This window comes from Plecotus auritus, assembly GCF_963455305.1.
Source record: "Plecotus auritus genome assembly, chromosome: 5".
Lineage (NCBI taxonomy): Eukaryota > Metazoa > Chordata > Mammalia > Chiroptera > Vespertilionidae > Plecotus > Plecotus auritus.
The window spans coordinates 90736330-90757293 of NC_137776.1; the positions used below are offsets into that span (position 1 = coordinate 90736330).

At 48.9% G+C, this 20964-nt stretch overlaps 2 protein-coding genes across 2 annotated transcripts in view; one reads left to right on the plus strand and one right to left on the minus strand.

Moving 5' to 3' along the window:
- Positions 1–14350: 14350 nt before the first annotated feature.
- TMEM185B (transmembrane protein 185B) lies at positions 14351–20019 on the minus strand. The gene has a single exon (XM_080668582.1). It carries the CDS (start codon positions 19565–19567, stop codon positions 18515–18517), a length of 1053 nt encoding a protein of 350 aa, XP_080524708.1. The 5' UTR covers positions 19568–20019; the 3' UTR covers positions 14351–18514.
- The window catches only part of RALB (RAS like proto-oncogene B), a 96670-nt gene continuing 95722 nt past the window's right edge, over positions 20017–20964 (plus strand). The window contains exon 1 of the mRNA XM_080668584.1: positions 20017–20028. The gene's annotated coding sequence lies outside the window, so the exon portion shown is untranslated. The remainder of the gene's footprint in view (positions 20029–20964) is intronic.

The window sequence follows — 20964 nt, forward strand, 5'->3', positions numbered from 1 at the left end:
TTTGTAGCCATTCCTATTCTTTACCCCTGTGTTCCTTCTTCACTTCCTATTTCTTTTCTTTTTTTTTTTTTTTACAGCAGACCCTTTAGCATTTCTTGCATTGCTGGTTTGGTGGTAATAAATTCCCTTAGTCCTTTTTTGTCTGTGAAGCTCCTGATTTCACCTTCAAGTTTGATTGATAGCCAGCCTTGCTGGGTACAGTATTCTTGGATTCAGACCCTTCCTTTGCATGACTTTGTATATTTCATTCCATTCCCTTCTGGCCTGATGAGTTTCTGTTGAGAAATCAGTTGCTAGTCTGATGACAGTTCCTTTGTAGGTAACTTTCTGTCTCTCTCTTTCCGCTTCTTACTTTGTCGTTGGTGTTTGCCAATTTAATTATAATGTGCCTTGGCATCGGTCTTTTGGGGTTCATTTTGCTTGGGACTCTGTGAGCTTCTTGGATTTGTGTGGGTTTTTTCTTCCCTATATCAGGGAAATTTTCTGTCATCATTTCTTCAAAGAGGTTTTCTTTTCCTTGCTCAGCTTCCTTTCCTTCTGGAACCCCTATTATGCAGATGTTGTTTTGTTTCGTGTTGTCCCAAAGTTCCCTTAGGCTCTCCTCCTGCCTTTTAATTTTTTTTTTCTAGAAGTTGCTCTACTTGGTTATTTTTTCCTACCTTGTCTTCTAGCTCACTGATGCGGTCCTCTGCTTCTTCTAGTCTACTCTTGATGCTTTCTATTGAGTTCTTTACAGCAGCGATGTCAGTTTTCATTTCTTCTTGGTTCTTCTTCATTTCCTCTTGGTCCTTACTCATATTGTCGAATTTGTCTTCCATTCTTTTCAGCCACCTTATGACCATTTCTCTGAATTCTTTTTCTGGAAGGTTGCTTGCCTCCATTTCGTTTACTTCCTTTTCTGGTGATGCCTGCTTTTCTTTCATATGCGGGCTGTTTCTTTGTCTCCCCATGGTCTCTTTTCTCTGGGTGTCTGGTTATGTAGTTCTCTCTCTCCTGCGTTGATTTAAAGGCACAAAATACAGCACTACCAGGTACAACACACAAGGCACTGAACAGAAATGTATTCACGATATTAATAACCTCCAATAAAGGTGACCACCAGAGAAAGGCAAATTAGGGGATAGGAGAGAAAGAAGAAGAGGAAAAAGAAAGAAAGAAGAAAAAAAAAAGGAGTGTCAAAGTGAAATTGGGAAAAGGGGAAAAAAAAAGTAAGAGAGACAAGAAAGAGACTAAGAGAGAAAGGGGAACAGACTATATATATTGGAGACAAAACTCCAATAGAACAATCACTAATCCCAGCAAATGCCAGCAATAAGTACCTGGGGATTAATACAAACTACAATACCAACTAATATTGAGTGAGGCAAGGGAAAACAGAAGCACAAAACAAACAAAAAAATAAACAAAAGAAGAATAAGCAAAACAATCTCACAAAAAAGCATAAAAATTCGATATAATCTACATTCAAGCAAACAACAACAAAAGGACAGAGAGAAAAACAACTTTTTGGATAGTTAAGACAGCGAAGAGAGAGGTGTGTATGGACTTGGAGCAGGGGATTGAAGATTAGATATGTAAGTAGGGTGAAATTTTAACAAGGGGTAAACAGAAAGAATAGGGAAAATCTAAAGCAGGAAAGGGGTAAGATAAACAGGACACTGAAAAGGGGAAGGTTAGGAAGAGAGTGATGGCATAAAGTTAGAGTTGAGATAGAGTAAAACGATGCTAAAGGAAAGATAAAAATAGAATGTAGAACACTAATCCCAAAATAAAATGAAGAGAAAATAAAATGACACTTAAAAAAAAAAGATAAAATAGCAGTAGTAATAATACGGATTGAAAATAAAAATGTAATAATTAAAAAGGTAAAATCAAGTGAGGAAAAAAGAAAAAAATTAGTTTTTTGAGTAAAAGATGCAAAAAAATGAAAATAAAAAAATAAATAAAATGTGGAGTAGTGAAGGTCATTCACTTCCTCTGTTGTTCTATTTGGCACGCCTGTTTCTCAGTCCGGACAGTATTGCAGTTCCCTGAGTTCCACTGCTCTTCAGTGTTGTAAGCCAGTTCTGATTTTAAGCAGGCGGTGTGTCTTAATTTCTCGTATTCCTTTATTTTTGATTACACAAGAGTCAATTTGTGATTCAGCCCCTGGGTGGCAGTGTTTCTGGATTGACTTCCAGGTCTATCTATGGCCTCTCTAGGCAGTGTTAGAGCCTTCTTTCCCTGTGGCACTCACTACCGGTGTGTGGGAGTGGGCTGCTTCAGAGCTGGCTCTCCGATGGTCACTCCCCGCTCCGATCCCCAGGTTCCAGAAAAACAACTTTCCCCTGCAGTCTCCCAGGGTGTCCCCGACTGGGTGATCCTATGTATTGGGCTTAGTAATCAGACGCAAGGATTTGAAGAGGAAAAAGCCCAAGTGTGCGAACTCCGGGGCTGCGCGTAAGTCTAGGCAGCTGGCACACCCCTGAAATTCTTAGGGTGTCCCTGCACGTCAGATCAAAATGGGTTGCTTTTTAGAGAGCCCTTCTGTTAGCAGCTCTGAGGACCCCCTTCCACAATCACAGATCACGCCAGCCCCAACAGCCATGGATTTTTCTAGGCACAGACTTCCCTGGTCCTCCAGCTCCCGCAAAACGCGCGTTCCTCTCTCCCGCCAGGACCAGAGACCTCACCTTATCCCAGGCGAAATCTGACCTTTCCGTGGTGGAGTGTAGAGCTCCTCTGAACCCGTGTGTTTGCGCCAATTGGGGAGCGTTGTTCTGGGGCTCGCAGCTGTTCGGTGGGTGCCGCAGTTGTGGATTCTCAGGCTTCCGATAAGCTCCACTTTCCGGTTCAAGATGGCGCAGACTCCGCGTCCAAGCCCGCAGCTCCGGGAGGGGACCCAGCCGCAGTGGGGGCTGCCAGGTCAGGGGAACCCCGTCTAGCAGTCCCCCACCTTCTTCTGGAGTTCAGCTGTCCCCCAACTTGCCAACAAACACTCCTTGTGCGACCCTCAGCTGTTCTTTCTTTCTGCTCTGGGACTAGGCTCGGAACACGTCTGTCTATTCCGCTGCCATTTTTCCCTCCTCCTGTGATGGCCATTTTAAAGAGCATTGGCAAGGATGTGGAGAAAATGGAAATTTCAAAATGGTGTACCCACTATGGAAGAGAGTTTGGCATTCCTCAAAGAGCTACTGATAGAATAGCCGTACAACCCAGCCATTCCCCTCCTAGGCATGTATGTGCACAAAAGAATTGAAAACAGGGACTTGAAGAGATACTTCTGTGCCAGTGCTCATTGCAGCAGTACCTACAATAGCTAAAAGGTGGACACAACCCTAATGTCCACTGACGGATGGATAAACAAAACATGGTCTATCAGTACAATTATGTAAAATTCAGCCATAAACAGGAGTGAAATTCTGATAAATGCTACCCCATGATGAACCTTGAAAACTTGCTGAGTAAAATAAGCCCAACACAAAAGGATAAATATTTTATGATTTCATTTATTTTGAAATATCTAAAGTTCAAATTCATAGAAACAGAAAGTAGAATTGAGGTTCCTGGGGGTTGGCGAGAGAAGGGAATGGGAGTGACAGCTTGATGGCTGGAGTTGCTGTTTGGGATGATGAAAGGATCTTGGAAATGGATAGTGTTGACTTGGACACAACAGCATGAAATTGTACACTTAAAAATGGTTAAAGTGGGAAAATATATGTTCTATAATTTTTAAAAAATCTTTATTTTTCAAAGTATTACCTATGCCCCCGTTTTTCCCCCATTGATCCCTTCTAGCCCAGCCCCCCTCACTGCCCCAGGCCTTCACCACCCTATTGTCTGTGTCAGTGGACAGTCTGAGATGAACGCCCAGCGGTCGGGCAGCATCTACTGTGACCCTGTGAGTGAGCCATCTTCAAATAACTAGAGTCCCAACCCACAGCTCCCTGTAACTGCATGCAACTCTAAATGAGAGCGACCCTGCTGAGACTTCCCAACTCCTGACCACAAATCATGAGCACATGATTGTTTTATACTCCCCTCCCAACCCTCCCTCCCTCTCCCCCACCCCCCGCCAAAAAAAAAAAAAAAAAAAAAAAAAAAAAAAAGGAAGGAAGAGGGAAGCAAAAAATGCTCTGCAGAAAACTGAAGTCCTTCCTGAACTCACGGAGAGAAAGAAATGAGTTTTCATGCACAGCCAGTCCTTCCACAGCAGCAGCACCGCCCTCCCAGAGCGACGTGGGGGCACCAGACATTGTAGAGGCGATTACGGTAAATGTGGGGGGTCTTTCCAGGGAGCTGAAGGGCACCATGGGACGGCAGGGGAGATGCCTTCAGGCTCAGGCTGACGGATAAAGGGGGATCGCTGTAATAACGACTTCCCTTCCCGCCTGGCACATCGCGGGTTGTTACAGAATCGGGGCCCCTGGGCGGCACTGGAGAGACTGTGAGTAATCTCGTTTCTGGAGGCTGTGGGCCCCCCAGGAAGTGCTGCTGGGCAGCGTCCACCCAAGGGACCGGCTTGCTTCCCGGCTGCAGGGGGGCTGGGCAGCCTGTGGCCCAGGGTGAACTTGCCCGTAGGATGGAAGTCAGTCCGCGAGTCACAGGCGGCAGCAGGAAAGAGTTCGCTGACCCTGAGGGACTTGTTTGCCAAGACAGGTGTGGCCTCTGCTTCCCCTTCAAGGTCCCCCGCGGCCACCACTTTCCTGGGACCTAAGCCCAACAAGCACAGAAGCATGTCCCTGAGCTAGGGGTGCAACAGGTCCCCTTAGGGGCACGTGGGGTGGCAGGGACTGCTGCCCTCCCCCCACTCCCGGCCGAGGCTGGACGAGGCAGCACCCTGCCGGTCCTGGCCTCTCAGAGCTGCTGGGATGAGAGCACCGAGAAAGCAAGGCCGTGGGCCCTTGAGGGCCATGACGTGTGTCCCCTCTGCAGAGGAAAAGGGCAGGGAGGTAGGTGAGGGGGTGGAGTGTGGCAAGGAGACAGGCAGCCAGGGCACCGGGGAGAGTGGGCTGCCCCTTCCGGCGGCTCCACAGTGGTCAGAGGGCCAGCCCAGGCCCCGCCCCAGAGTGGCCCCGTCTGGGGGGAAGGGTCTGTGTCGCCCTGGCCGAGGCCTCGGTGCTGGGAGGGGGAAGGCCCAGGGCACGCTGAGGGCGCGGGGTTTTGTTCTGTGGCTGCGGCCTGGAACCAAACTCTCAGTGGCCTCTGGGGTGGCAGCAGCGAGCCCTGCTCTGGATCCATGCCCGCTGCAGCTCCCGCGCCGCCCTCCGACCAGGGTCACACCCTCCGGAGGCCCTGGCTGTGCCCCGCACGTGTGTCAGTGGCTCTGCTTGGCCTTTGCCCATCTGTTCCTGGGGCATCGGAAACTTTGCTCTCCCCGCGGAGCCACGCCCCGCGGCTGCCCTGCCCTAACAGCTGTGCCCCACTCCTGCTGAAGGCATCTGGGTGCTTCTGACACCCTTGCTGCCCGCCCTCCCGGCCTCTGTGCCAACTTCCCAGTGTCTTCCTCCGGGCAGGGAGGAGGTGCCCGGGAGCCGCACACCTCCTGCTCCCTCTGTCTCCCTTCTGGCCAGCCCCGGGGGAGGTCCTTGCCCTGGAAGGAGACAGATGTGGTTCTGCTGCAGCGCTAGAGATGGGGAAGCCAGTGACCTCACCCATTCTAGGCGGCAGGAGCGGCAAGGAAGGCTTCCCGGAGGTGGTGCCAAGCTGACACTTCAGGAGGAGCTGGACCTTCTGTCATCTGCAGACCTTCAGTGGGACCCAGCAGAGAGGGTGCTGGGGTGGGCGCACGTTCACCCTGGGCCTGGGGGGCTCAGCCCAACTCTGCAAACTGTCAGTAGCGAAAGGTGAGGCTGATGATAACCTGGAGGCGGAGCTTCAGGCGGCTCCTCCCTCTGCCGCCTTCTCTCTGTCCCTCATCCCTTTGTTTTCCTTGCCCTAGCTGATGTATCGGCAAAAATTCTGCTATGTGAGATGTCTGAGATTTTACTGCCTAGGTTTCTTCTAAGATATGGTTTCATGTGTTGCATTTAAGTCTTATATCCATTTTTACTTTATTCTTGAGTATGGTGTAAGTTGGTGGTCTGGTTTCATTTTTTTTTGCATGTGTCTGTCCAGTTTTCCCAACACTATTGAAGAGACTGTCTTGACTCCATTGTTATGCGCTTGCCCCCTTTGTCAAATATTAATTGACCGTAATGGTGTGGTTCAGTTTCTGGGGTCTTCGTTCTGTTCCATTGATCTATATGCCTATTCTTGTGCCAGTCCCAGGCTGTTTTGGTGATAATGGCTGTGTAGTATAGTTTGGTATTGTGATCCCTCCAACTTTGTTCTTCTTGCTCAAGATTGCTGTGGCTATTCAGGGACTTCTATGGTTCCATATGCATTTTTGGAGTATTTGTTCTGGTTCTGTGAAGTATGCCATTAGTATTTTAATAGGGATTGCATTGAATCTATAGATTATTTTGGGTTGTGTAGACATTTTAATGTTAATTCTTCCAATCCATGAAGAAATTCTTCCAAATTTCTATTTGTTTGAATCTTCCTCTATTCCTTTTTTCAATGTCTCATAGTTTTCCAAGTACAGGTCTTTTACCTCCTTGCTTAAGTTTATTCCTAGGTATCTTATTTTTGTTGTTGTTGCAATGGTGAATGGTATGTTTGTTTGTTTGTTTCTCTTTCTGGGAGCTCATTATTGGTGTATAAAAATGCCATTGATTTCTGGATATTGATTTTTTATCCTGCTACCTCACCGAATTCATTTATTAAGTCTAGTAGTTTTCTGATGGAGTCTTTAGGATTTTCTGCATACAATATCATGTCATCTGTGAATAATGACAGTTTTACTTCCTCCTTTCCAATTTGGATGCCTTTTATCTCTTCTTCTTGTCTGATTGCTCTGGCTGGGATTCCAGTACTATCTATACTAATAAAAGGATAATATGCTAATTAGACTGGGAGACCTTCCAGGAGACCTTCCGGACGTCCTTCCAGACAAAGCCATGGTGGCGGGGCCAAGGCAGAGGTGGTTAGGGGCAATCAGGCCAGGAGGGGAGGGCAGTTGGGGGTGATCAGGCCGGTGCGGGGGGGCGTTGGGGGTGAGCAGGCCAGCAGGGGGGACCAATTGGGGGAGAGCAGGCCGGCAGGCAGAGTGATTAGGGGCGATCAGGCAGGCAGGCAGGTGAGTGGTTAGGAGCCAGTGGTCCCGGATTGGAGAGGGTGTGAGCTGGGCTGAGGGACACCCCCCGCCCCAGTGCACAAATTTCATGTACCGGGCCACTAGTGTTGAATAAGAGTGGTGAAAGCTGACATCCTTGTCTTGTTCCTGTTCCTAAGGGAAACACTTTTAGTTTTTGCCCTTTGAATATTACGTTGGCTGTAGGTTTGTCACATATGGCCTTTATTATATTGAGATATGATCTCTCTATTCCCACTTTACTGAGAGGTTTTATCAAAAAAGGGTGCTGGATTTTGTCAAATTCTTTTTCTGCATTTATTGATATGATCATGTCATTTTTATCTTTCAATTTGTTTATGTGATGTATCACATTTATTGATTTACGAATATTGTACCAGTCTTGCATCCCCAGAATAAATCCCCCTTTATGATCTTTTTAATATATTTCTGGATCCAATTTGCTAATATTTTGTTGATGATTTTAGCATCTGTGTTCATCAGGAATATTGGCCTATAATTTTCTTTCTTTGTAGTGTCTTTATCTTGTTTTGGAATTAGGATAATGCTTCGTAAAAAAAGCTTGGAAATGTTCTTTCCTCTTGAGTTTTTTGGAATAGTTTAAGGAGGCTAGATGTTAGTTCTTCTTTGAATGTTTGGTAAAATTCACTGTAAATTCATCTGGTCCAGGACTTTTGTTTGCTGGAAGTTTTTAATTACTGCTTCAATTTCATCAGTTGTAATTGGCCTACTCAGGTTCTCTGATTCTTCCTGATTGAGTTTTGGAAAATTGTATGTTTCTAGGAATTTGTCCATTTTGCCCAGGTTGTCATTTGTTGGCATATAGTTGTTCATAGTATTTGCTTACGATCCTTTGTATTTCTGTGGTGTCCATTGTTATATAGCCTCTTTCATTTCTGATTTTACTTATTTGGGTCCTCTCTCTTTGTTTCTTAATGATTCTGGGTAGGGGTTCATCAATCTTGTTTATCTTTTCAAAGTTCTTGGATTCACTGAATTTTTTAACATTAAATATATATATATATATATATATATATATATATATATATATATATATAATTTTATTTTTTAATTGATTTAAGAGAGGAAGGGAGAGAAAGATAGAAATATCAATGATGAGAGAGAATCCTTGATTGGCTGCTTCCTGCCCACCGCTTACTGGGGATCAAGTCTGCAACCTGGGCATGTGCCCTTAACCAGAACCCAGGACCATCAGTCCATAGGTCAATGCTCTATCTATTGAGCTAAAGCGGCTAAGGCTTATTGATCTTTTGTATTGTGTTTTTTAGTCTCTATGTCATTTATTTCCACTCTGATCTTTATTATTTCCTTCCTTCTACTTCCTCTGGGCTTTTCTTGTTCTTTTTCTAATTCTTTTAGTTGTAGGGTTAGGTGGTTTATTAGTCCTTTTTCTTGTTTCTTGAGGTAGGCCTGTAGTGCTATGAGCTTCCCTCTCAGCACTGCTTTTGCTGTGTCCCATAGGTTTTGGGTGATTGTTCATTTTCATTTGTTTCCAGGAAGTTTTTAATTTCTTGCTTGATCACATTGGTAACTCATTCATCCTATATAATAAAGAGCTAATATGCAAATGGTCATCACGCCCTTGTGCCCTTGCACCCTCACCCCAGGGCCCCTGAGGCCAGGCCAGGGGACCTGAGGCTGCGTCCCTCACCCTGGTGCCGGGCCAGGGGACCTGTGGCCAACGCAGGGGACCTGAGGCCACGCCCCCCACCTTGGCACTGGGCTGAGGGACTTGAGGAGGCTGCGCTAGGGGACCTGAGGCCATGCCCCCTGCCCTGCGCAAGGCTAGGGGACCTGAGGCTGCACTGGGTGACCTGAGGCTACACCCCCCTCCCCGGCACCAGGGCTGGGGGACCTGAGGCCATGCCCCCTGCCCGGTGCCAGGCTAGGGGACCTGAGGCTGCACCTCCTGCCCAGCAGGGCTTGATGGGGGACCTGAGGCTGCGCGCCCCCGCTTGGCACCAGGCCAGGGACCTGAGGCTGCACCCCCCCCCCCCCCCCCCACTGCAGGGCTTGAGAGGGGTGGGGCCGGCCAGGTCTGAGTCTCGAGCGATTTCGAGGAGCGCATGAGTGAGCAGGGACTTGACTCTGGGTCCCGCAACATGCCCTAGACTCTGACAGGAGGGAGATTTTCATATACATTTTACTAATTTTCTTTCATCTCTGACACTTCTATTATAGAGAAAGGGCAAATAGCAATATTAAAATATTTCTTCTAATTAATTCCCTTTTAATGTGCATGAATTTCATGTACTGGGCCACTAGTTGTTTAATAACATGCTATTTATCCTCCATGTATTTGAGTGTTTTTTGAGGGTTTTTTTTATTGTAGTTGATTTCTAACTTCATGCCATTGTGATCTGAGAAGATGCTTGGTATGCTATCAATTTTCTTGAATTGGTATAGACTTGTTTTGTCCTAACATGTGGTCTATCTTTGAGAATGTCCCATGTGCACTTGAGAAGAATGTATACTCTGTTGCTTTGGGATGAAATGTACTGTAACTATTAGTTAGATCCATTTGATCTAGTGTGCCATTTAAAGCATCTGTTTCCGTCTTGATTTTTTTTTTTTTTTGGTCTGGAAGGTCTATCCAGGAATGTTAGGGGGTGTTAAAGTCCCCTACTATGACTACATTGCTGTCAATCTCTCCCTTAAAGTCTGACAAGAGTTATTTTAAAGTATTTGACTGCTCTTATCTTGGGTGCATATATGTTTACAAGGGTTATATTTTCTTGGTGAATCATTCCCTTTAGTAGGAGTCTTTCATTTGGGGGTTGTTTCTTTGTCTCTCCATTTCTTTGTCTCTCTGTACTTGCCTCTGTGTATTAGAACTGCTTCCTCCCAGTCTTTGTGGCATGGCCTTATGTAGAAAGTGTCTTGAGGGGTCCAGTGGCATAGTCTCTTTGTTCACCTGAGCTGGATGCTCTACGAATGCCCCTTGTGTGCATTATTTGGACTCTCCTGTTGTAATTGGGACTTGATTGTTGATGTCCCATTTGTGGGAGAGATCTCCCCTCTGACTTGCTAACAGTGAAGCTCAACCCCAACATTGTCGTGCCAGCTGTTATATAGGTGCTGACAGAACAGAACAAGACGCAGCAGGACCAAACCAAAAACACCATGAAAATCAAGCCACACAATGCAACAACAACAACAGGAAAGACTAAGAAGGAAATAGAAGAGAAAATAAAGCAAAGAAAAAATAAAAAGAATACTAAAAGACACGTGACCAAAGACTTAGGGGGGGTATAAAGAAAAGTGGAGAAAGAAGAAAAAATGGCTATATGGAAGCAAGGAGGAAACTAAAAGAACTAGTATAGGAAGAAAAAAGAAAGGGAAAACAGAAAATAAATGAATAATAATTAATGTAATACATAGTAGTAATGGACATATTAAGATATACAGTAGATACAAAAAGTAAAATGTAAAAATGAGGAAAAATGAGAAAAATAAAATAATAAAAATCAATAACAATAAGAAGAGAAAAAAGGAGAATAGAATCAAAGAAAAAAGAGAAATTAGAGATATGCAAGAAAAAAGAGAAAAAGAAAAAAGGGGAAAAAACAAACAAATAACCCCCCCCAAAAAGCCACACACACATACACCAAAAGACAAAACCTCACATCTTCACACACTCAAAAACCTTTGGGTCCACTCTCTGTGGGGCTGGCTGAATTTTGCTCTGATGTTGTTGCATCTGGTCCTTGGATGTGTTTATCCTGGGCCACCTGGGAGCTTCTCTAGTGCAGGTGAATGTGAGTCACTGTCCCTTTCTGGCCCTGAGCAATATGATTGAGGACCAGTAAGTTGAAGCTCCTAGTAGTCCAATGGTTGGGGACTCCTTAGCCCAGAAGCTGGGTCTGCCTCGAGTCTCACGCCTAGATTGTCCCTGTTCTGAGCTGTTCTCTCTTCCCCCATTGACCTGGGCTCTGCCTGGGTGTCCTAGTCTTGGTTGGGATGGTTTGAACAGACTCGTATTGGGGGTGGTGCCAGTAGCTTATAGATGGGACTTCCTCTCCTTCTAATGCCTCAGCTCTGCCTGGTTTGTTGGCAGCTCCTCTCTTTCACCTGCAGGGGCACAGATTTCCTGCTCTGGGCTGTGCTGCTTTGCCTCAGGTTGCTGCAGGTCGGGTCAGAAGCAGCTGTTTTGCAGGTGGAAAAGAGGGGACCTCCCCGGTCTGCCAGGTGGGCAGGGCTGACCGTCCTTCCTGGATCTACTGTCCAGCCCCTTTTCTGCTCACCAGCATGAATTCCTCGGAGAAATAGAGGGCCCCACAGATTCAATGCTGGGTGTGTCCTTCAGGCCCCTCCAGTGTAGGCTGGCCCTGAGCTCCACTGTGTGGCCCTTTCCCACAGAGGAGCGTCCCAGGCTGCATGATGGCCAGGTGCTAGCGCTACTCTACCCAGGGACTTCGGCCCAGACTTCCACTGCTGCACCCACTCTGCAGTCTCCACAGCCAGTGCCCCCGTGCCTCCTCTCTGTCCCAGGCCTTCCCATCTCACCTACAGATCAGCAGCCTCTTCTGTCTTGTCAGGTCCTCAGTTCAATAGGTCCAGGCCAGGGGAGGCTATATCCACTTCCCAGCCTTTAGCGCAGCTCCTGCCCCAAGCCCTGGCGGTGGAGCCGAGCAGCTGGGCTCTAGGGCGGCGATGGCAGCACAGTAGGGGTGGCGAGAGTCCTGCTGGGTTAGTAGTGGTTCCACGGCAGTGGCACAGAGTCCAGGCTGGCTTCCCATCAGTACATGGGGTCAGGCTGGGTGTGTACCAGGCACACGGAGTTCCTGCCAGTGTCTCTTGCACGGGCACGGGTCTGGGTTGTGACCTCTGTGGGCGCTTGGGGTCCGGGGTGGGGTACACATGGGTTTGCGCCCAGGTCATGGTGAGCCCAGGGGATGAGGCGGGGCCCCTAACTGCTGCCACTCCCCAAAGACTCCTCCCAAGAAGGCCCTTGCAAACCCTTCAAGATGGTGTGGTCTCTTAGCCTCACTTTTAGATGAGGCCCTGAAGGTGGGGTTCCAGGATGGGGTTAGTGCCCTTATAAGAAGAGACACCAGAGAGCTTGCTCCCTCTCTCTCTTTGCCTGTGAGGGCACAGTGAGAGGTGGCCTCTGCAAGCCAGGGAGAGAGTGCTCCACAGAATCTGGTCATGCTGGCACCTGATCATGGCCTTCCAGCCCCCAGAACTGAGACTACATTTGTTTGGTTTAAGTCACCCAGTTTGTGGCATTTTGTATGGCAGCCTGAGCTGACTGACCGTGTGTTTTTGGCATAGGGCGGCCTGTTATTTCCCCTTGTAGTGTGGGGTTGCACCTTCTATTCTGGGCCTTTCCCTCCCACGGATTCCTGGGGCTAGGAGGATGCCATCAGTGGGGCACTGGGTAACTTGCACACCCTGTCTGAAATGCCACTTCTCACCTGCTAAGGCTCCTCAAGCAGGGTCCATGGGTTGCTGGGGACTCAGGGACATCCTAGGCGAGGCCCTGTCCCCACTCCTGGATTCTGCCTGAAGCCTCTTGGGATGATGGTGGCATTCAGAGGTGATTCCAGACTGGACATTCCAACCCTGTAGGACCTCCTGAGGCTGGGGCTTGGGTCGAGAGGTGTCCATAGCCTTGATGTGCTAGCTCTTGGGCGGGTGCTTGATGTGTTTAGAGCCCCTATGAGTCACAGTGTGCACCCCTGGGTGAGGCAGTGTGGCCTGGTCCTCAGGGTAAACAGGAGACCAGGCTCAGGTGTCTTGTCCAAGGGGACAAGAGCCAGTCAGAGACTAAGGACGAAGTGGAGACTGAGCAGAGCTGGATGGAGGGCAAGCCAGGCCTTGAGTAGAGAAAAGACCTTAATAGATGTTCACACAACTAAAACAGCACCGCCCCCAACCCCCACCAGGGAGTCCTGGCATTAAACTTGCTGGATGGTGGGAAGTCAAGGTTCGGGGGACAAGTCAGGGCAGCCCTGCTGGGTATCAGCACTGGCCTGGGGCCATTGCCACACGCAGGAGGGGGGCCAGACTTTGTTCTCATTGGTGGCTGGTTACCCAGCCTATGTATGTGTGGTGGGCGCAGGCGGGAAACTGGTTTCCTGGAAAGGTCACACTCAGACTGGTGCACAAGTCTCTGAACTTCCCACACCACTCGCTGCCCTTGGTTAAAGCCGGGTCAAATGCCAGAGTGGCCGAGACAAGAGGGACTTCAGCCAGAATGCCCTCTAGCTAGGGAGCTGCTCAGGTCGAGGTGAGCTACAGTGTGGAGGGGGAGGGCTGGTGACAGTGTCGGGTGGGTGGTCCTTGTCCAGGAGGGGGCCGTTACAGGACAAGCAGGGGTTGGGGTGGGACAAGAGAAGCGATAGATCATGTGACCCCAGATTCTGCACAGGAGTGTGGCTGATGCCCCAGGAGGAAGCACGAGGCCCCTGGGGGTCTGGCTGTGGCTGAGGCCTAGCCACAGGGTGAGATGGTGACAGGCACAGGGGAAGTGTGGAGGCAGAGGGCCTGGGAGGGGAGCCATGGAGCTCTGAGCTGCTGTTATGGAGGCTTTAAAACCACTTCCTCTCTCTGCCCCTCTGACGCATTTAACAAGCAGGACATCCTGAGAACAGAGCGAGGGTGGCCAGCGAGCTTAGGGGAGCACTGTCCATCCCTACTTCCTCTTGGTAGTCAGGGCCAACCGCCAGCAGCACCACCACCCTTCGGAAGGACTTAGGGAAAAAGTGTTGCTGCTACAAAGTGGAAGGAGGCTCTGGCCAGGATCCAGACCTCTTTGTTCCAGGTGAAACTGGAGGAGAGACGGACACCAGCAGGCGGCAAAGGGCTCAGGGACCAGGAATGAAGGTGTGAGCTACCCCACTGGGTTACATAACCCACCCACCCAATGGGCATGTCCTCTGCTGGACAATGGGCATGTCTTCTCTGAGAGAGAAGCTGTCCAATGATCAAGGACCGTGGTCTATTATTTTTTCTTCCCTGCTGTCATATGGATTTTAACATATTTCATTCAATTTTAATTTTCCTTCTCTCTTTCCCCCACTATAATACAGGACAGTAGTGCCCAAAGTTTTGGTCACAGGATTTCCTTAACACTCTTAAAAAAAAATTGTTGAGGGCTTCAATGAGCTTCTGTTTATGTGAGTTATATCAACATTTACCATAGACATTAAAGCCAGTAACTTTAAAAAATGTATTACCTCCTTTAAAAATAATCCATTACATATTCACTTTATATAAAATTTAAAAACAAAACGTGTCAAAAACAAAAGCAGTGAGTGGAAGAGTAGCATCGGTCTGCATCTCTGCAAAGCTTTGTCTGGCTAACAGACGGGGTTGCACTCTTGTCTGCCCGTGTCCTCGTCCTGCTGCAGTGTGTTGTCTTGGTTGGAGAATACAAAGAAAGTCAGCTCCTGCCAGAAGGGTAATTGGGGGAGGACTTTGTGGACTCCAGGGTCCTTGGACCGCACTGGAGGCATGCTGTGGCAGTTAGCTTTAATGCACACATTCTAGAATATAGCGAGAGGACCATGACAAAACCAGAGGAGGAAGGCACCTCTGAATGTCCTCGGTTAAGAGTTGGATGAAGTAGTTGATGAAGCAGCTCCGATTGTCTCCCTTCTCCCTTCAGGAAGGGACAAGCCTGCTATGTCGCAGGGCCAGTTGTAGCACACTAGGTGGGCCAAGATTTTTGACGTGTGACACAGGAAGAATGTACTTCAGACAGCCAGACAGCCAGACAGCCAAGGGACTCAGCGTAGCACACTCCATCATTGTCTGTGGTTACCCAACATCTGGACACCCCTCCTTTTTGGGCAAGTCCTCTGCTGAGCATGTTCTGGCAGAGTCCTGTCTCCTCCTGGAGCCAAAGACGCCAGATCACCTCTCCCCATGCTCCGGAAGCTGCAGAATGAACACATTCCTGAGGCTTCCCAGTCATGTTCCCCTTCCTGGAACCTTAACTTGGCGAGACAACTGAGGAATAACTGGCAGTGGGGTGACACCGGGGGCACTTACTATTTAGGTGGTAGTGCCATGTGGCATCCTCACCAATGGTCCCTGAGGGACAGCCTTGCCTGGTTTCCTGCTGCACATCTCTCCATCCCTGTGCTTGCTGAGCAAGATCCCAGACTTCCTCTCAGTCTGAGCCACATGGATCCCCCTGACAGTTTACTTACGCTGGGCATGTGTGTGCCATCCAGACCCCTGGGGAGGGCTGGCTGAAAATGCCTGCCTCCTTCCTCATTTAGGGTGCTGCACAGCCTGTCCAGACTGCTTTTTCCTAGTTTCCCAGGGCGTCGCTGCCCGGCTGGTGTCCCTTGCCCAGGCTTGCCCCTTTCTAAGGCATCCTGCAAGGCCTGGGTACAGTACTGTCATGAAACTCTGGTGTGGTGCCTCCTGTACCCTTCCAGTCTACAGAGGGGTCTGAATGCAGGGTCTTCCTTATCTCGTTTCAAATCTATCCCCCATGCCCCACAGCTACTCTTCTAATGATTATTACAGTACCAAACAATTAACTTCCAAAATTATAGAATGCTTATAAAGCAGAGGGGAAAAATCATTCATAACCAACCACAAATTTTCTTTTCCATCTTTAAAACTATCTTGCAACATCTGTGCAGACTATGTTACTGTTCCTTGGATGTATATTGGCCCACTCCACTGAGGTTGGCCTTGGCCTTGTGCTTTGGCCAACAGAGCATGCACACTCGACACACATCACCTGTGAGCAGGGGCTACATTTTTGCTTACAGGATTTCGCTTGGCCTCTTGTGCTTCTGCTATGAGAAAGAACATGCCCCAAGGAATGCTACTCCTTTGCCTGGGACCCAGACTAGAAAAAGGGATGCCTGTGAGACCTAGGTCAGACCCACAGCCTGTAGCCTAACTGCTGCAGCCAACCTGTAGACCTGAGGGTGAGAGTTTGTCACTGTGGGCCACTGAGATTTTTGAGGGTATTTTTCCACAAAATATGACTAATACGTAGTTATAATAATACAAATATAACTAGTGCAGGAGAAACCAGTTACAGAATCTGACACATACTAAATACTGTGAAGAGTTAGCGGTGCATGGCAATTAGGTAAATCCCTAGGCACAGCTGAGACTGTTAATTTGCAGACTACACAACTTTCTACAATGCATCACTCCCAGGTTACTTAATGGTCCTGAAGCAGGAAAGTCTTTCCCAGCTGCGTGAGAAAGCTTGTAATTACCCTCAGGCACAGGCTCCCCAACACAAAGCCACCTTGGGGTAGAGCAGGTAAGGCAGGTCAGGTTAGGAGAGATTGTTCTAGGTCCCAACCAGCCCCTGTGGCCAGGAGGGACTGGGAATCCCACTGCTGCCCCAAGTCTGTCCTTCGACCCCTCCGGAAACCTGCTCCTCCACTCCTCAACCTTACTGAGGTCCATGTCGGAGATATTACTTGAGGATGGAGGGTCAATCAGGGGACACTGGGGTCCTGACAACAAAGATGGGACTGAAGTTCCAGGTGAAGATCACCCCAAGGGCAGCAGCATCCTTCTGTGCGTTTTGCATGCCCTGCTCTTGGCCTGTTACCTCCCACAGGTCGGCTGCCATCATGAGCCCTACCTTCTTGTCACTTTTAATTGTATTCTTTGTGCATGTGGCAGCCAGATTTGAATTGCTCTTCACTGTATCTGCACTTCCTAACACCAGAGTAGGTAGGCTCAGAGTAGGTAGGTAGGTCCTCAATGAATGTTTGAAAAAAGGAATGAATGAATCCTTGCTTACAAAATGTTAGATCCACTGCTGTTCAGGCCTGCTTCCCAAATTGACAGCTGGTGTAAACGGACAGTGCGTGCATGCATGTGACCTCGGCTCAGGCCTAGCTGACTAAACTGAGCTGCGGCACCTCAGGCTTTCAGGTCCCCAGGGTCCCAGGGTTGGCTTTTGTAGCAAGCATGTCCCCTCACCAGGTAACTTACTTATATAATTCACAGGAAGCACAATTTAGATTTTTACTAAGTTGCTAATAAAAATGAATTTCCTCCAGTCTTCTCCCCAGTAATATTATCAATACTCATTTTTATTTTAACCTCCTTCTGAAAGTATTTACTTGTTCTCAGTCAAAAGAACATTACTCTCCCAGGATCTAGCTTTTGCCTTCTGATTCTCTGGTACATCACCAGTACTTACAGAAATATTATGCTTTCTTTAAACCTGAAAAATTATTTCTCTGTTGCTGATAGATCAAATGATCCTGTGATCCTGTTGGCCATTTCTGGTTAAAGCCACTGTCTCAAGCTTCCAATGACAAGCAATACTTTATATTATGGTCAATGAATACTGTAAAATTCTTAGAAATGGACCAACCACTTGCTTACTTCAGGTGTTTTTGAACAGTTGTTACTACCTGTGTGGGAAAATTCAAGGTGCTAATTGTCACTTTATGATCTGGTACCACACTGGAGCATGTCACTTGTTCCCAAAGGATGGTGGCTCCTTCTTCTAAGAGAGAATTTAAAACTGTGAAGATTGGGTCACCTAACACCTGAGTATTAAGATCCTTGGGATTTTAAACCCCTATATTCATGCCTGGTACTTTGATAGATCCTACACTGGGTACATATTAATGGTTTAAGCAATCTTTAAGAATATCACAGTAGACATGTATCTTCAAATATAAATTTAAAAAATACTTTAACATAATACGTTGTACTGCATAGAACTAGAATTCAACATATTACAGTGCTAAAATAGTCATATAAATATCATATATGCATGGACTCACTGCATTAAAATATTTCATCTAGTAGGCTATCAAAGACTAGTATCAGTAAAGCCCAAAGAAAAACGATTTTAACAATAGGAACACTAAAAATAACAACTATGAGGTTTATAAACAGGTAATGGGAGAGAGAAGTCATTACATTTGCTTTCAATTTTGTCCCAATCAGGCACAATCTGAAATACAATTTTAGGCTAGCAGTGTATAAAAATACTTCTAATAACAATACTTTTGATAGGTGTAGTACCACTTTAAAAAAGCCTTAGCTGTGTAATTATTCCACTTGAGGACCTACTAAAACAATTTAACTTACTGCTCCCGTTAGCTCTTTAAGCACCAATCTGGGAAGCAAGTTTTCTCACACGTCACACACCACACACATCACTATATTTCAAATAACCCCCTACCTATGGCATACACTGATGAGTCACTGATAGGCATCCATCTCCAAGGCATGAGATGACGGTGTTTGGAGCCTGTTTTCAGTTCTAGGATTGGGATGGATGAAAAAGAGGCAAAAGTAAGGTAGGCTTTGGGTGTGTTATGTATGATTTCTACTTATTTATGGACACTCCCACAGATGAGTTTAATCTGGCATATCAATATTTAACTTGGGAGGTGGGGGAACATATTTTCCAGGGCTCTGGGTTATAACTACCCTGGCTTTCTTTCCAAATATTGGAGCAATTTTAGGAGCATCTGGAACCGATGTTTCTTCAGCATCTTCACTATCTTCATGATGTAGATCATATGAAATGTTCCCATATTCTCTCAAAAACGGGAAAATTTCAAGCAGAAACTGACAGAAATCTCTGCGAATACCAAACCACCAATGGTTGCCCCCTTTTCGCCTAAAGGTCGTGGCCATTAAAGTTATTAATGAAAGCCAAAGGGGGACAAATATGGAGATGTAAGAGAATGTATTGTGGCCATCCAATCTGTGAACCAGCAGGACCTCAAAAGTGAGCAGGGGCACGACAATGGTGATCCAGCTAATGGCCATGGTCACGTGTGTTCTCCGCTGCTCGGCAACCACATCCAGGGACCGAAGAAACAGGAGGGACCAGACGATGTAGTAGAGGACGACCAGACAGAGGAACGACATGAGGATCCAGAGGGGCACGAACACCACCAGCCATGGCCAGTGGATGATCCTGTCTAGCCTCAGGGCGATGAAGATGAACTGCAGGATGTTGACGGAGCACAGGATCTCCAGCTCCAGAGACCTATCATGTCGAAAGCCCCACACGCAGGCAGCCACGGACACGGGGGAGACGAAGAAGAGTGGCATGAAGACCAGCAGCCAGAAGTGGGTCCCCCTCTCCACCCTGTCGCAGACCAGGACTTCGAACATGAGCAGCAGCAGGTGGATGCCCACGGCGATCAACATGGCTTTGAACTCCACGCAGGTCTCCCCCTCGGTGCGGTAGCGAGGGTTTCGGGCCCAAACGCCCGCACCCACGGAGGCGCCTGCAATGACAAGGAGCTTCCACAGCCATATCGGGGCGAAGACGGCCCAGTAGCTCCACTGGATGATGCCATCCAGGCGGAGGGGCAGCAGCACCGAGAAGAGCAGCAGGCAGGCGTAGATCAAGAACTTACTCGGGTTGAAGTCCTGGAACAGGCCCCTGGGGTTCATGGCGAGGCCACTGCTTGCCCACCCGGGACTGCTAATCAGCTCTGCTCCGCAGGCGCTGAGTCTCCACCGCTCCCTGGGTCTACCGTCTTCCCCGCCCGGCCTGCGTCGCCTCGGGGTGGGCAGCGGCTGGGGGCAGCCAGGCCGAGGTTGCTACCCGCAGCGCCGAGGCGCTGGAGCACGTGCGCGCGGTCACGTGGCCGGCGGAAGCTCGGGGGCGTGGCATGCACGCCCTCGCTGCCGCGACCCGCGGCCCTGGACTGCGCGGGGTCCACGAGCCGCCCGCCTTCACTCCATACCTATTCCAAAGGCGGTTCCTGCGTGTGGCGCCGGCAGGAATGGGGGGGGGGGGCGGCTCCGGCTCGGGCTCGGCGCGCTGCTGACCCCGCAGCCGGCCCGTTGGCAGCGAGCAGGCCGCGACCGCGGTAGACGCTTCCTGGTGGTGCCGGGACCCGAAAGGCGGAGTGAGCTCACATCCTCCCGGCTGTGCCGGGGGCGGAGCCGGGGCGGGGCGGGGCGGGGCGGGACCCAGGCGGGGGCCAGGCGAGGCCAGGGCAGAAAGGAAGTCCGTGGGTGCGCGGACGCCTAGGGCGCATTGTTCTTGGCCGCGAGGTGGCTCCAGAGCCAGGAGCGCGGAGGGGGAATTGCGTGGGCACGAGTGCAGGCTGGAGGAGTGGGTGCGGGTAACTATGAATGCACAAGGCGGCGTGCCTGTGTGAGGCGTGTGTGCGCGCGCGAGGGAGGGAGGCCCGTGTGTGGAGTCTTTGCATGGGGTAAAGTGGGGGGCTTTGCCTGCAACTATGGCTACCAGGGCTGGACTCCGTTTGGTGGGGCAGTAGACGGTTCTCAGGCTGAGGCAGGGCACCTAGGCGGCAGCGGTGCTTATTCCTGCCCCTTTGCACCCAGCCGTGGAAGGCGTGTGTTGGGGAGGGTGTTAGGCCCCGTATTGCCCCATAGGCAAGGTCTGGGGCAGCATTTGAGGAAACTGGGCCCAAAGAGCAGGTGCTTCCTGCCTTAGGTCACCCAGCAGGTAGGACTCATTCAGGGCTCTTGACTTTATGCCCCTAATCCTCATTTTGACTTATTTGGCCTTGCCCCAGTCTCATTCTCACAGAACAAGGTTGGGGAAATCTCTGGACCAGAGGTCAAGAAATTTGGGTTCTAGTTCAGGTCTTGCCACTCAACCAGCTGAGAAACCTGGGCAAATTCACCCCCTTCTGTCTCGGCCTCAGTTTCCTGGGCGGCCCTTAGAGGTGCTGCTGCAGGTCTGATGTGGAGCACGCCCTCTTTGGCCAGCACACGGACCCTGGAGGACTCCTCCCTCTTCTCCACACTTCCCCTGCTGTGGGGAGCCCTGGTTGCTCATCCTTCCTGCCTGTCAGCCGCCACTCACCCACGCA

What these genes read in the sequence shown, in the direction of transcription:
- TMEM185B (XM_080668582.1), bottom strand. Translation starts at nt 19,567, where the DNA reads ATGAACCCCAGGGGCCTGTTCCAGGACTTCAACCCGAGTAAGTTCTTG.